Source organism: Rhizophagus irregularis, chromosome 20 (assembly GCF_026210795.1).
Source record: "Rhizophagus irregularis chromosome 20, complete sequence".
In the NCBI taxonomy this organism is placed as follows: domain Eukaryota; kingdom Fungi; phylum Glomeromycota; class Glomeromycetes; order Glomerales; family Glomeraceae; genus Rhizophagus; species Rhizophagus irregularis.
The window spans coordinates 2,735,954-2,753,309 of NC_089448.1; the positions used below are offsets into that span (position 1 = coordinate 2,735,954).

A 17,356-nucleotide genomic window follows, 5' to 3' on the forward strand; every position below is an offset into this window, starting at 1 on the left:
CCATTTTAACAAAATTTTAAATTGTCAGTCTGATCTTAACCAATCATTATCAAAAAAATTGGCAACTAATTTTTTATAGGCGATTTGCACTGTAATAATGCCTACCACTTGTCAACAAATTGATCAGTAAAATTGGTAACAAATCAGTAAAAACAAATTGACAGTTGTTAATAATTAACCTAATTATTACTGATTTTTGTATATTTAGTTAATTTGTATTAAAATTCTATTAATTTGCTTTATATATTAAAAATTACATATTAAATTTAATATTTATCTATCTACTATCTACCATTTACTATTCACCATCTACTACCCACTATCCACCATTCTTACTGACTCAATAAAAGTTTAATCCATAAATTTTTTAAATAAAAAATTAAAGTTTCAAAAGTTTGAAACTTACCTACCATCTGATAAAGTCCAAAATTCAATAAAAATCTAAAGAAAACTGAAAAAAAATAAAAAAAACAGTTAGTATACTAAAGCTGCCGCCCGAAATTAGGGAATTTTACCATTTGCCGAAACTGAAATGGTAAAATTAATTTAGGAAAAATACTTATCACCGTTTTCAAAATGGTATGCGCAATATCGATCATGCATTAAAAATGAATACCCGCTAAGAATACCAGGGGATTGTTATCACGTGAACATTATCCAATTAAATTATTAGATTTTATAATAATTTAGTTTCGTGTTTTATTGTGTTTCAACTTGAATAATGACACTTAAAGAATATCTCATTAGTATATTTGGCTGTAAGAAATGTTTATACTGTGGAGATGAATTAAGTATTCGAAAAGAATGTACTCATGTGACAAAACTATAAAACCAAGTAAAAAAAATAGGACAAACAAAGTAAAGGTTGCATACTCTCAGGTTTTTGCATCTGAATTATTTTCCAAACAATATAAATATATCAAAGATAATGTTACTCGTTTCAACTATTCTTTGGATCTCACTACAAAGTTCAACTTTACTCTTTGCTCTTCATGTCACAGTTATTTTCAAAGGCAGAGAAAATCCATTATTACTAAAGACACTTCAAATTCTTTAGAAAATAATAAAACAAATGATGATTGTATTATCTTAGATGAATCTAATGATAATACTAAGCATGAATTTGAAGTAGACGAAAAATCTGAAACTGAGCAAATTACTATATCATTTAATTTGGTCATAAAACCTTTTGCTGACCCATCATTACCATCAAAATGGTTAGAAATTGAGACTTCATTATTAGATGATATACTTGCAGACATTCACCATTATGTTGGAAAATTAACCGGTGATAGAGAAATTATGCATTCTGATTATTCAGTATCATTTAAGCCAGAAAAATCAGAAGGGGTTGGAGCACAATTAGAAGACATACAAGATTATAAAAAGTTCCTCTCAGATTACAAAAAACTGGTAGATAAAAAAAAGAACATGTCAATTATAGTTTCTCTTAAAAAGAAAAGGCAAAAGAGAAAGGTAATTTGCTTTATATTTCTTTATACAGAAAACTATTTTTTATTTATTTTTATTGTTTTAGGAAATCTCAGATTCTGAAGAATCCGAAAGTGAGAATATCAAGTTGAATAAAAAAAAAAGTGCAGTACCAAAATTAGAAAATTTTTCTACAATTTTACAACTAGAAGGCCATATAATTTGTGAATTGAGAGAGAAATACAAATGCAATCAGCATGATGCATTATGTTTTATTGGCGATGAAAGACATATAAAACTTACAGCTATGCACTTGCAATGCCGGGCAAAAGAAATTGTAATTATGTTTATAAATTATTATTGACCAATTAAAAAACTAATAATTTTTTTAATAAGTTTTTTTTATTTTAGATTTGAGGAACCACAGATGATACTCAAATACCGAATTTGCTGATTTTCTCACAATCTAGCAGTACGAAAGGAAATTTCAAGCCACCCACACCTACAGAAACACTTTCAAGCTCTAATATGACACCAATTTTTTTTACTATGACACCTCAAATGATTTCACTTGCATAAAATTCAAATATGGTTAATACTTCTAATACACCATTGTTTTCTCCAAAGCTAGCAGTTCCTTCTCTTAACGAATTCTTTACTAAATTGGGTGCGAATGGTAATACAGAAGAATTAGTTGATTTTAAAAATATATTTGAAAATGAACGGATTACTGTAGATCAAATAAATGATCTTACAAATGCAGAATTTGACCAGTTAGGCGTAAATAAAATTGGGTGGCGAAAAACATTTAGAGCTGCAGCAAAACGCTATAAATAATTTCAAGAAAATTCATGTTATATTTTCATTTATAATATAATAAATTCACATTTTACAGTTTGACTAATATGAAAATAAAATTTCTATATACTCTAGTTTTTACAAAATTTCTTATCTATAAGTTCTATTACATATAAATTGAATTCTTAAAAACTTTCATAGCTGTCTCCAGAGTAATTTGAGAACATGCTATTAAAAGAGGATATTTAGGATCATTACATGAATGGACAAAGTCCCTGTATTTCTTTAAAAATGATTTTATAATGAAAAAACAAGTTTTAACTGAGTTAAGATCTGGCGAATAAGAGGTAAGAACTCAACATGACCACTAAATGCTTCAATATATTCTACAAGATCTTGATCATGGTGAATTCACGCATTATCAAGTACAAGAACACTTTGTTCACCAGGATATGAATTCATTTGAGGAACCTAATACAAGAAAAAAAAAATAAATATTACAGATAAAATAAGTAAGATAATAATTATTATAACAATTCCTAAACTTACCACATTTGAAATAACAAAATTTTTAAAAATTTCTTTCGTTCCATGATGTCTACAGCAATAATATTTTGTAAAGAAAATGCATTCTTTTTAATTGCAAAAGTATTTTTTAAAGAATAACCATATCTACGAGATAAAGTGCGTTCATCTTTAAAAGCTTCATCCATAAATATAAGCTGTTCAGGTTTATAATCACGTCCAACTTTTGCAATAAATATGCTTCTAAGAAGTTCATTCTGTTCATAAACTGCTTGATGTAACTATACAAAAACAATAAAAATAAATTACAAAAAAAATAACAAAAAAAGAAAACTACAAATAAATAAATAATAAATTTGCACATACTTTCTTTCTACTAATTCCACAGTAAACTAAAGATCGCCAAAGAGTTGGAATAGAAACCAACTTTCCTGTTTGTTGCTCAAGTTCTCCTACTAATTCGTCTAAATACCAATCCACCTTGTCCTTAACTAACTCTCGTAATATCTAAATTGATAATACAATTAGTAATATTCAAAAGTGAATTGATACACTATTTTACTTATAAATTACCTTCATTTCATTTTGAATTAGTATTTTATGACGTCCTGGTGGTTTTTGCCATGGATTTACTACCGTTCTCCATTGTACATATATTTGCAAAATATTATCAACAGTGCGTTTGCTAATGTGTAATAATATGCCAATTTTTATTCGACTATATCCATCATGATGAAGGTAAATAATTCTCCACTTCAGATCCTCACTAAAAGTACGAGCCATTGGAAAAAAACAATGTCTAAAGTTGAAAAATTTGAATAATCTCAATAATCAGTGAATAATCGCAAACTTTGAATGAAAAAAACTTTCAAATATTACGTAATAACTTAGTCTATAACTCTATAAAAAGCTGTAGGTGAACCTACTAGTGCAAATAATGCTGGGAAATCTTAAGTATCATTAGACGCATATATTGGATTTAAAATATTCGGCAAAAAATCAGGTTTTTTTTTTAATCAAATGATCGATACTGCGCATACCATTTTGAAAACGGTGATAATTCTGAAATGCCGAAACTATTCCAAAATTCTGATTGGCTGTATAATATCACGTGACTAAAATTAAAATTTTTACCAAAATTATAACTGTATTTTAAATACCATAATTCTGGCTCTGCAGCGATCTTCCTGACACATGTAGCTTCGATTTAAGCCTATGTTCGCTTTGTGTAACGTATAGGGCGTCCTTAACGTACAGTAGGGGTGTACAATATTAACGTACAAACTGGCCCGAGTTTAGGAGTTATGCACTTGCACGTGATAGCGTTAACGTTAACTCCGGCCAGTTCGTACATTAATATCGTACACCCCCACTGTACATTAAGGAATCCCGTAACGTATATACCATATAAGGAAATTATGCGTCTTTATGCACTAATGTTACACAAAGTGAACATAGGCTTAAAACGAAGCTACACGTGTCAGGAAGATCGCTACGGAGCCAGAATTATGGAATTAGAATACAGATAAAATTTTAGCAAATTTATAAAGTCATGTGATTTTATAATAGGCCAATCAGAAGTTTCGGACAATTTCAGGAGTTTTGGAAAGATTTTGGGATTTCGGAAGAATTTCAGAATTTTGGAATTAGTTTCGGAAACAAAATTCTGACCGAAATTATTTCGGAATTAGGAAATAATTTCGGGCGGCAGCTTTATAGTATACCAATTCTTTAATAGAAAAAAATACAGTTTTGAGAATACTTTACCTGGAATATTGGCATTTACATTAAAGCTAATTTTCTATATAAAAAATAAAAAAAAAACTTTTTTATTAAAAAATGTTTTTAAAGAAATTTTGAAATATTTATTTTGAAATTTACCTGAAATATTAGCATTCACGTTGGAGCTGAATTCCTATATAAAAAATATTTTTTTATTAAAAAACATTTTTAAAAAAATATTTTAAAACTTACTTGGAATATTAGCGTTCACATTAGAGTTGAATTCCTATATAAAAAAATAAAAAAAATTTTTATTAAAAAAAACATTTTTAAAAAAATTTTGAAACATTTGTTTTAAAAACTTACCTAAAATATCAGCATTCACATTGGAGTTGAATTCCTATATAAAAAAATAAAAAAAATGTTTTTTTATTAAAAAATATTTTTAAAGAAGTTTCAAAAAATTTATTTCAAAACTTATCTGAAATATCAGCATTCATGTTGGAGCTGAATTTCTATATAAAAAATAAAAAAACATTTTTTATTAAAAAAAACATTTTTAAAAAAGTTTTGAAACATTTATTTCAAAATTTACCTAAAATATCAGCATTCACATTGGAGTTGAATTTCTATATAAAAATAAAAAAAAAACATTTTATTAAAAATGTTTTATTAAAAAAGTTTCAAAAGTCTTTTTCTAAAATATTAGTATTCACAATAAAATTGAATTTTTAAATAAAAATAATAAAAAAAAAAGTTTTTTTATTAAAAATGTTTTATTAAAGAAGTTTCAAAACTTTAATTTTAAAACTTTACTTAGGAAAACGGTATTTATGCTGAAACTGAATTCCTGAATAAAAATAATAAAAAAAAATGTTTTTTATTAAAAATACTTTATTAAAAAGTTTCAAAACTTTAGTTTCAAAACTTTACCTGAAATATGGTATTTATATTGAAACTGATTTCCTAAATAAAAATAATAAAAAATGTATTAAAGAAGTTTCAAAACTTTAGTTCTGAAACTTTAACTAAATCAGTATTCATGCTGGAACTAAATTTCCATATATAAATAATAAAAAAATGTTTTTTTAAAACATTTTATTAAAGATAATTTTAAAAATCTTTTGAAATTTTACCTAGGGAAATGGTATTCACGCTAGAACTGATTTTCTGCAAAAAATATAAAAAAGAAACATTTAACTAAAAATTTTTTAAAACTTTACCTGTAATATTAGTATTTACGCCAGAACTGATTTTCTTCACTAAAAGTATAAAAAAGAAACATTTTTTAACATTAAAAAACATTTTTTAAAGAAAGTTTCGAAACTTACTTTCTTATAGTGTTCTGACCCGTTAACCGTTAATCCGGATTGGTATCGGATATCCGGTATTATCAGATATCCGGTTTGAAATTTTTACTAATAAATTCCATCCAGATACAAAAATTAACAACCTATTTTATCCGGTTAATCCTATAGTGAGTATCGGATATCATTTCCTTTTTCATTTATATGTAACGGATCACAAAATAATTGATATATAGATACTTTACGTGATTTTTATATTACTTTACGCGATTTATTATAATTTGTTTTACGTTACGCGACTTTGCTAGTTTGCTTTATTTAGTTTATACTATGAATGAAATAAGACAAGACTATCCAATTCCTGAACCAAATAAGGTAGAAAAAACTAGTCGAAAAAAAAGAAGTTGGACGTGGGAGTATTTTGAAAATGTAGATATTGAAGAACATAAAAGTGATAATGGAGAACCACTTAAAAGATGTAAAGTCTTAGATGCTAATGGAAAAAAGTGTGGAACTCTCTATGTTAATGATGGTTCTACTGGAAATGCTATTATCCACTTGTTAAACGATCATGAAATAACAAAGGAAGGTAAAATGAATAAGGTTGGCTATTAGCGTTCTTTAGTTTTTAATAAATATTAATTATTTCTATGTAAACTAAAATAATTATCTGATTATTATTATTATTATTACATAATATATAGAATCAGCCAACTCTTTCGGCCATCATACGAGCTCAAAAACATAGTGAAAATCGGCAGAAAGAACTTCGTCAATTCTTGACTGATTGGATAATTGAAGATTTTCAACCATTATATGTAGTTCAAAGTCCATCATTTCGTAAACTTATTTGTGAATTAGATCCTTCCTTTATAATACCAGATGAAAAAGGAGTTAAAAAAATCATTTATAATGCTTATAATTCTATGTTACCAACACTAATTGAAAAAATCAATGTAGAAGCAAAAAACGTATCATTGACTACTGATATGTGAACTGCAAAAAATGGACAGGGATACATTGGTATAACTTGCTCATACATTGATTCCAAATTTAACCTTTATGAGGTTACCTTAACTGTTAATTATGTTCGGTATCCTCATACTTCTCAACATATAATGGAAAGCTTGGAAGAAACATTAGATGAATGGAAATTACGTGAAAAGACTTTTACAATTACGACCGACAATGCTGCCAACATGAAGAAGGCCATCTCGGATATGGATGGAATTGAGTGGCAAGGATGCACTGCGCATACCCTCCAGCTTGTAATTGGAAAAGGGTTGGTTCCGGTAAAAAAACTAATTGTACGAGTAAAAAGATTAATTGATTTTTTTATGCGTCCAAAACAATCTGAACGTTTGGAAGATATTCAAAAAAAATATCCTAATGCAAATAGATTAGATAATAATGAAAATTTGGCTGAAGGAGAGCAAGAAGAATATATAGTAAATATTTTTATACCTTTTATTAATTTCAAAGCTAATTATTTTAAAATTACTTATTGTTATTAAGAAAATTATCAATTTTAACTAATAACTATAATAACTTTGATTTTTTTTAGGATGCCAGGGGTACGGCTAAATATCTCCAATTAATTAATGATGTGGCTACTCGTTGGAATTCCAGTTATCTCGCTTGGTCACGTTTAATCTATTTGAAAGAATGGATCAAAATTCTACTTAATACTCTTTCAATCAGTACTGATTTGGAATCAAAAAAGGATGCTAAAAGATTAAAACAGATAATGATTACAGATCACGAATGGGATCTTATTGCTGACTTAAAAGAAATTCTATCAACATTTGCAGATGCAACAGAAGAACTAGGAGGGAGTAAGTATATAACGAACAGCATACGTACACGAATGTTAATGGAAGTCATTGAAACAGTTAAACCCAATTCGCCAAATAATGAAAATTCTGTTGTTGATGAGCGAGAAGGGAATGTATTTGAAGTAGTAGAGGAGCAAAATCTAACATCAAATGATGATATTAATGAGCCGGTTATCACATTTGGCCTACTTGATGAAGTAAAATCGAGATTGTATAATAATATGAAAAAATATTATCCAACACTTACCACTGAACCACTTATTCCCTCAGTACTTGATCCACGATTTAAAAGCCTAGATTTCACATCAAAAAATCAACAATCTAACACTAAGCAACGTTTGAATGAACTGTTTGTGAATGAAAAAGAAAAATATCAAAGAGAAATCAGTGTATCTGATTTACCAAAACGATCCCAAGTGAAACCTATAAAGAGGAAGAAGTCTCTTATGGAACGACTTGCTAAAGATACTACAGTGACTCTTGATGAAATTGCTGAATACTATAAGCTTCCTGAAATTCCTTTGAGTTCAGATCCACTTGCATGGTGGAGTGAAAAAAAAGATAGTTTTCCAATTTTGAGCCGTCTTGCTCGGAAGTATTTAGCAGTTTCTGCAACTTCAACTGCAAGTGAGCGTCTCTTCTCTGACGCTGGAAATTTATTAACTAATAAGAGAACTCGTATGAAACCACAATTGTTTAAAAGAATCATGTTTTTAAAACGAAATGCAGGGTCAATTTAGTTTCCTAATAGGTATTCGTTCTTGAAATGTTTTAAATATTTAGTTATAGCATACAATATAATATAATAATATAATACATGTTTTGAATATTATGGTATAATATAATAATAAATAAATGGGTTTTAGTTATAAAAATACAAGTTTCAACTTAAAATTAAAATATTTTTTTAACGTTATGAATCTGTTAAAATATCCGTTATCAAACCTTTATCTTAATGGTTAAACCGGATTGAACCCGATTAGAATCCGGATAGGAAATCAATTAATGGATGTCAACCCGGATTTGTATTTTCTTAATGGATGCACCCGATTTACCCTTTAACAATCCGGGTCGGAACACTAACTTTCTTATAAATAATATAAAAAGAAACATTTTTTAACATGGACCTTAGTTATTTCGTAGCTTGGACTTTATTTGCTATAGGTGTAAAAAACATTTTTTTTAAAGAAAATTTTAAAACTTTTTTGATTTAATAAAAAGTTACTGAATTCAATATATACATTTACAAATAAAAAAGAGGGGCGAAAATTTTAAAAAGTTTAAAAAAGTTTATTTTAAAAAGACCCATAAAATGTTAATTTGAATTATCTGATGATTTCAATTATTTACTAACTGATTTGCCAAATTATTACCGGTTAGTTATTAATTTAATAATTTTTACCATTTGGCAAATTTGGTAAAATTGTATTAATTTATATAACTAATCGATATAATTTTAGTATAAGTTAATTTTTCACCAAAAAACCGAATAAGTTTTATTTAATAATCAGTATTAGTTGATTTGTAATTGATTTTACCAATTTTTGCTATTAGTCAAAAAATATAACAAATCATATGACCAATCGGCAAAAATTATGCTAAAAGCTTTTAACAGTTGAAAGTTTTGATTTTAACTAGTGATATATAAGGCAATTCCATTATTTTATTTGTTATGATAAATGAATGATATTAATTTTCAAATTATTATACTATTTATAGTATAAACATTGGTTTAATTGCTATTAAGTTTATATATTTCCATAAGATTTTGAAATTGCAGGTTATTATATTCATCATATATCTTGTATTTGTATAATGTAATTATGTAACTAATATCTAAGTATATATTTAGAATAGATATTTTTAATATTAAGCTTATTTTTGAAAGCATATTATAAAGTTTGTTTGTTAATTTATTCTTAGTAGAAGTATAAATCTTTTACTATATGAAAAACTCCACTTATTTATAATAAAAGTCACTATAGAAAATTAGTCCTTTACTAATGATTTTTACCTTACTTTTTTTTTAAATTCTCTTAGTTAATTAGCTAAAAAAGAAAAAAATCATAACAATGTAATATAAAATTTTCTTTTATAGTAAAATCTGTAAAGAATTTTATATATGATTTTTACCTTAGACTTGAGAAATGACCGGATTCTGTTTACTTATAATAAAAGTCACTGTAGAAAATTGGCCCTTTACTAATAGTTTTTATTTTACTTTTTTTTAAAATTCTATTAGTTACTAATTAGCTAAAAAGAAAAAAATCATAATAATATAGCATAAAATTTCCTTTTATAATAAGATTTACAAAGAATTTATATATGATTTTTAACTTCCTTATAAAAAATATGCATACTGTTTATATACTGTATATTCGCATCTTTGATACTGTTCGTAATTTTATATACTGCACATTAGTATTATGTATACTGTTCGCAAAATGCCAATAATAAAAAATGTAATAAAGTATACAGTAAATAGACTGTATAATATGGTATTTTAATTTCATACATTTGTAATGTATATTTATATCAGTATTTTGTATACTTAAAGATGTAGTATGTAATTGATAATTACTACACCTTGTGTTGTAATAGTAAGGGGTTGCAACCTATTACTACTTTTAAAGTTAAAGTGTTGTAATATTACAACACTTATGATTATTCAAAAATTTCCTTTTTGAAAAATAAAAATTACAAAAATAAGTTTTTATAGAACAAATATCATCATAAAAGAAATAATTAATATATAATAATACATATTTATATAATTGGAAATAATTACAACACTATATAATAATTACAATACTAGTAGTAATTATAATACTATATAATAATTATAATATTGTGTTGTAATTACAACAAAAGTGTTGTATGTATGTTGTAATAGTTGCAACCTTATAACCTTCTAAAAATAATTACATATTACATCTTTATGTATACTGTTCGCAAAATATAGATACGGTATATTAAATTTATACGTCTATAATGTATCATTCATTTTTGCTATAGATATGGTATATTAAATCATACGTTTATAACGTATTTTACTGTGAATAATGGATACAGTATATTAAAATCCTTATATTCTTATATTCTACTATTTGATCTACCATTGTGCGAACTTTTTTTGCTATTGTTTGAAATATAGCATTGTTTTTTTAAAGCAATCAATTAAACAATGGCAAGAAAAATTCGCTCAAACTTTTCTTGTTATTGTTCAAAATATACTATTATTTTTTTTAAAGTAATTGATTAAACAATGGCAAGAAAAATTCGCTCAAACTTTTCTTGCTATTGTTTAAAGTATACCATTATTTTTTTAAAGCAATTGATTAAACAATGACAAGAAAATTTTATGTGAACTTTTCTTGCTATTATTCAAAGTATACCATTGTTTTTTTTCCAAAGTAATTGATTAAACAATGGCAAGAAAAATTCACTCAAACATTTCTTGCCATTGTTTAACTCAAGTCTATTATTGTTTTTTTTTAAAGCAATTGATTAAATAATGGTAAAAAAATTTCATATGAACTTTTCTTGCTATTGTTCGAAGCATACCATTATTTTTTTTAAAGCAATCAATTAAACAATGACAAGAAAATTCGCATGAATTTTTCTTGCTATTGTTCAAAGTATACCATTATTTTTTTAAAGCAATTGATTAAACAATTATAAGAAAAATTCATATGAACTTTTCTTGCTATTGTTCGAAATATAGCATTATTTTTTTAAAGCAATTGATTAAACAATGGCAAGAAAAGTTTGCGAAACTTTTCTTACCGTTGTTTAAAGTATACTGTTGTTTTTTCAAAGTAATTGATTAAATAATGGCAAGAAAAATTCACTTGAACATTTCTTGCCATTGTTTAACTCAAGTCTATTTAAAACCAATAAATACAATATGTATTTAAGTGTGTTAATGGTAAAAGACAATTATGGACGATTTCAAAATATAGCAAATGCACTAGTAGAAGACAAAATAGCATCTACATATACATGGATTTTGCAATGTTTAATGAAAGCTACTGATAATATTGTGCCAAAAGCATTTTGGACAGATTCAAAACTAGGATTAATCAATGCAGTTTCTCAAATTTTTCTTACAATGCCACATTTTTATTGTTTATTTCATATCTGGCAAAATATAATTAAGAATCTTAAATCAAAATTAGAATTAAGATTTCATACTTTTAGTAAGGCTTTTTATTTATGTAGAAACGTACTAAGCATAGAATTATTTGAGCAACGTTGGGTATTTATGATAAATGAATTTCCAGAGTGTGAACATTATATAACTAGAGCATTATATGGTAATAGAATCAGTTGGGCTAAAGCTTATATGCCATTCCAGTTTAATAGTGGTATACAAAGTACCCAAAGTGTAAAATCGTTTAATGGTTTTATTAAAAGGTCTTTAAATTCAGCAAGTACTCTTTGTGATATTGCAGAAACAATTGATAAAAGACATCAGGAGGAGTTTAAGTACTGTCAATTAACAGATATTAAGGTGAAATATACACCAATTGGATTACCACATCTTTCATTTCAATTTTTTTCAAATGTTGATGCAATTATTGTGAAATTTTTATCACCTTTTATATTATCTTTACAACGATATCAAATTTCACAATCTTTTACATATGAAGGACAGTTAACATCATACTTATTTGAGGTATGTTAATAACACGTTAAATTAGTTTGTTAATAAGTTAAGATAAAGTTTAACATAAATTTTTGTTATAGAATTTACAAGCTGAAACCATTGATGATAATTTCATAGAAGAAGTGGTAGATAAACCACAAATAACATTGAAGGCTATACTTGATGGTATAGATACATCAAATATTATTGAAGTATGGAGAATTATTAGAATAGGAGGTATTTCTAGTAAAGAAAATCTGGTGGCTTTTTTTAGTAATGGGACTCATATTTGTACGTGTATAGAATCTATTACAAAAGGAATTATTTGCCATCACTTTTGGCGAGTAATGTTTTATTCAAGTACTGCAAGATTCCATATTAATATTATACCTATCAGATGGTATAAAGATAAAATTTTAATGAAATTAGATGATATTCTTAATAATTCACCAGTACTTACAGCATTAGAGTCATCTACTGAAGTTAATACAACATCACGAACAGTAGATTTTACTCTCCAAAGTCCAAGACAACTTCAAGGATCTTATCATAAAGAAAATGCTCAGAGAATTATTCCTCAAAAAAATCGTTTTAGTGTAGCATTTTCAACTGCTAAAACTGCAATTAATATTGCATTAGAAACTGGAAGTGATACTGAATTAGTAAAATTATTAAAAGATTTCATTTTAAATAAGCAAAGAAGTCGTGATGGTGATGGTATTGAATCAGAAATTATTAATGTAGTTGTGGAAAGTAATAGTCAAATTGTTTCTTTACAGGAGAATTTGATTAATCAAACTACAAATCTATATGTTACTAAAATTCGAGGAGCTCCAAGTAAAAAAAGAATAAAAAGTGCTATAGAGATTTCAGGAAGGAGTGTGATACATGACATTACAAGTTAAACTAATATTCAACAAAGTAATGATAGTGATATAACGTCAAGATTACAATGAAAATGTGGTCTTTGTGGAAAACCAGGTCATTATCAGAAAAGATGTCCAAATGGTAGAGAGTAGATAGAGTAGATGCGAAATCAACATATGATATAGTATAAGTTTGTTAGATTATTTGATTATCCAATAGTTGTTATAGTAATCTATATATGCGCATTACTAATTAATCATTGAATTGCGTTACTTATTACTTAATTAGAGTGAATGCAAAATTGTACAATGTTACAATGCATCATTAAGGGGGAATTAAAAAACTATATAAAGAACTGCTGTCTGCAGGTGGGTGGGAGGTTTGGAGAAAAAAATAAAGTCTTTTCTGAATAATTTTTTTTTAATTCATTGCTTCTAATGAAACTTGATTAATTTTTACTCAATAATCATAATAAAATATTCATTAGAAAGGGGAGAAAATTTTACATATTTTTATTCATTTTTATTGTACTTTTTATTGTATTTTTAATTACATAATATCATATTAAAAATTGTATTTTTTTTAAAAACGAATTTTAATATAATAATTATAAATCACGTGATATAAAAATCACCTTTGGTGAATTTCACCTCTGGTAAGCATTAAAATGATCCAAAATATTAATATATTTTTAAAATTTAAAAAATATATATTTTTGCAAATCATTATTAGTTAAATATTGTTAATATATCAAAAATATGCTAAACATCTAATAAAGTATATAAAATACAAGTTTAATAAAGCAATTTGAATTATAAATTATATATATAATTTTAAAAAAATTTTTAAATTTATATTTAAAGAATATTTAAAAATTTTCTATATAAAAATCCTTAAGGATTTGGTAATTTATAGAATTCTTAGAGACTTTTATAATTCATTCAAGAATTTAAAGAATTTATAAAATTAAAAATCCTTAAAAAATTTAAAGCAATTTTTAATTAAGGAATCCTTGAAGAAATTAAAGCAATTTAATTAAAGAATTCTTAAAGATTTATGGTCTAAAAAATTTACTGATGACTAGTTTAAAAAAAAATTGTTATAAATTATTTAAATTATCTCACTTTCTAAAGAAAGGTTATTTCTATAAATAAAATAAATTAATTAGTAAAAATCCAGAATATTTTGTTTAATTTTTATTACTAATCTATATTTACTAAATCCTTTTTTTTTAAATTCATTAACTGTTTTCTTAATATTATTCAGAAATTTATTTTGAAAATCACTAAAATTTCTATTGGTTATGTGCAACCATTCAATTCCTTCTGAATTAAGATTATAATTAAAAATTTGTTATATTAAATTTTTAAAGTATATTTTTTAGGATTTTGAATACAAAGGAATAAGTTCTAAAAAAACTGTTTTCTTAATATTATCCAGAAATTTGTTTTGAAAATCACTAAAATTTCTATTGGCTATGTATAACTATTCAATTCCTTCTGCTGAATTAAGATTATAATTAAAAATTTGCCATATTAAATTTTTAAAGTACATTTTTCAGGATTTTGAATACAAAGGAATAAGTTCTAAAAAAACTATTTTCTTAATATTATTCAGAAATTTGTTTTGAAAAATTACTAAAATTTCTGTTACTAGTTGTATACAATTATTCAAAGTATATTTTTTTCAGGATTTTGAATACAAAGAAATAAGCATTTTAATTCTTTTAAGAAAACTGTTTTCCAGAAATTTGTTTTGAAAAATCACTAAAATTTTTACTAGCTGTATACAATTATTCAATAAATTAAAATCATAATTAAAAATTTGCCATATTAAATTTTTAAAGTATATTTTTCAGGATTTTGAATACAAAGAAATAAGTTCTAAGAAAACTGTTTTCTTAATATTATCCAGAAATTTGTTTTGAAAAATCACTAAAATTTCTGTTACTAGCTGTATACAATTATTCAATAAATTAAATCATAATTAAAAATTTGCCATATTAAATTTTTAAAGTATATTTTTCAGGATTTTGAATACAAAAAAATAAGCATTTTAATTTTTTTAAGAAAACTGTTTTCTTAATATTATCCAGAAATTTGTTTTGAAAAATCATTAAAGTTTCTGTTACTAACTGTATACAACTATTCAATTTTTTTTCTTAAATTAAGATCATAATTAAAAATTTGCTATATTAAATTTTTAAAGTACATTTTTCAGAATTTTAAATATAAAGAAATAAGTATTTTGATTTTTCTAAGAAACCTGTTTTCTTAATATTATCCAGAAATTTGTTTTGAAAAATCACCAAAGTTTCTGTTGGCTATATGCAACTATTCAATTTCTTCTGCTGAATTAAGATTATAATTAAAAATTTGCCACATTAAATTTTTTAAAGCACTTTTTTTAGGATTTGAATATGAAGAAATAAGCATTTTAATTCTTCTAAGAAATTTCAATTTAATTTTATTTAAATTATAATAAAAATATAATAATTTTTGATAAAATAAATTATTATTTTTTTTATCTTTTTATATTAATATTTTAAAAATATATACTTTAAGAAAAAGTTTATTAACTTTTAATATTATTTATTATAATCTATATCATTTAATTTTTTAAAGTTATTTATACTATTTATAAAATTAAATAAAAATTATACTTTTATACATTTTTCAATAAGAAAATAATAGATTTTAATAAAATATAAATTATAAAAAAAAATCTGAATATACTTTAATATTTTTTAAAAAAAGACCCATATTTTTAATATTATATATAATTTATGTTGGTTTTTATAAATAGTTGTAAATCCAAAAGTTAAGTAAATAATAAAATATAAATTATAAAAAAAATCTGAATATACTTTAATATTTTTTTAAAAAAGGCCCATATTTTTAATATTATATATAATTTATGTTGGTTTTTATAAATAGTTGTAAATCCAAAAGTTAAGTAAATAATAAAATATAAATTATAAAAAAAAATCTGAATATACTTTAATATTTTTTTAAAAAAGGCCCATATTTTTAATATTATATATAATTTATGTTGCTTTTCATAAATAGTTGTAAATTCAAAAGTTAAGTAATTATAATGGATTAATGGTTATATTAAAACTACTAATTTTTAACTAGTAATCACAATAATATAGTATTTATAGCTTATATTTGTAGTATTATAATTGCCAAAAATTGTAATTCAATATATAATAATGTTAAAAATATTTAATTAAAAATATTTCTCAATATAAAAGAAAAAAAAATCCATAATTTTTAATATTATAATTAATTTATTACTGATTTTTTTTTTTATATTTTAGAAAGAAATTATTATAAATTATTTAATAAAAATATAATAGATTTTGATGAAAAAAGTTAATATCTTTTTATTTTTTTATATTAATAATTTTAATATTCAAAAAAAAATTTGAATATTATATATAATCTAACTATACTATTTAGATAATTTTCAAAGTTATTTATACTATTTATAAAATTGAAATTTATAAATATTATTAATAAAATATTATAAAATAAAAATTGCAAGGAAATTTTAAATATATTTTTTAAAAAAAAAAATTTATATTTTTAATATTATATATAATTTATAATCAATAAAGTTGTTTGTGAAATTAAAATTTTTAAATAATATATTTTAAAAAAAAGGAATCGTTATAAATTATTTAATAAAAATATAAATAATTGATAAAAATTATTATATAACAATTTTCAATTTTTCTGTATAGTGATTTTTTTAAAAAATATTTAATTTTAGGATTATTTATATGTTTTTGTATATTTTACAAAGAAATTATTATAAATTGTTTAATAAAAAATATAATAGATTTTAATAAATAAAAATAGGGTAATTATTTTTTTATCTTTTAATTAATATTTTTAATATTCAAAATTAAAATATATCAGATATACTTTAAGAAAAAAGTCAATTAATTTTTAATATTATCTATACTATTTAATTTTTTAAAGTTATTTATACTATTTATAAAATTAAAATTTATAAATACTTTTATATATTTTTTAATAAGAAATTATTAATAAAAATAATAAAAACAATATATATAATAGGTTTTAATAAAATATAAATTTAAAAAAAAATCTGAATATATTTTGAAAAAAAAAATCCATATTTTTTAATATTTTATATAATTTATATTAATTTCTAGTTTATTTGGTTTAAAGTCAAATAAATATAATGGTTGT

At 23.6% G+C, this 17,356-nt stretch overlaps 4 protein-coding genes across 4 annotated transcripts; 3 read left to right on the forward strand and 1 right to left on the reverse strand.

Annotated features, from left to right (window-relative positions):
* Positions 1–804: 804 nt before the first annotated feature.
* Positions 805–1,848, forward strand: OCT59_013182 (uncharacterized protein; the record flags this gene model as incomplete). The annotated part of the gene is made up of 3 exons (XM_066140647.1): positions 805–1,476; positions 1,538–1,768; positions 1,843–1,848. The coding sequence occupies 3 exons, from the start codon at positions 805–807 to the stop codon at positions 1,846–1,848; spliced, it is 909 nt and encodes a 302-aa protein (XP_066001511.1).
* A 171-nt stretch (positions 1,849–2,019) lies between these two features.
* Positions 2,020–2,268, forward strand: OCT59_013183 (uncharacterized protein; the record flags this gene model as incomplete). The annotated part of the gene is made up of 1 exon (XM_066140648.1): positions 2,020–2,268. One exon carries the CDS (start codon positions 2,020–2,022, stop codon positions 2,266–2,268), a length of 249 nt encoding a protein of 82 aa, XP_066001512.1.
* A 419-nt stretch (positions 2,269–2,687) lies between these two features.
* Positions 2,688–3,537, reverse strand: OCT59_013184 (uncharacterized protein; the record flags this gene model as incomplete). The annotated part of the gene is made up of 4 exons (XM_066140649.1): positions 2,688–2,700; positions 2,779–3,035; positions 3,121–3,261; positions 3,328–3,537. The coding sequence occupies 4 exons, from the start codon at positions 3,535–3,537 to the stop codon at positions 2,688–2,690; spliced, it is 621 nt and encodes a 206-aa protein (XP_066001513.1).
* Positions 3,538–12,685: 9,148 nt separating this feature from the next.
* Positions 12,686–13,171, forward strand: OCT59_013185 (uncharacterized protein; the record flags this gene model as incomplete). The annotated part of the gene is made up of 1 exon (XM_066140650.1): positions 12,686–13,171. The coding sequence occupies one exon, from the start codon at positions 12,686–12,688 to the stop codon at positions 13,169–13,171; it is 486 nt and encodes a 161-aa protein (XP_066001514.1).
* Positions 13,172–17,356: the final 4,185 nt, after the last annotated feature.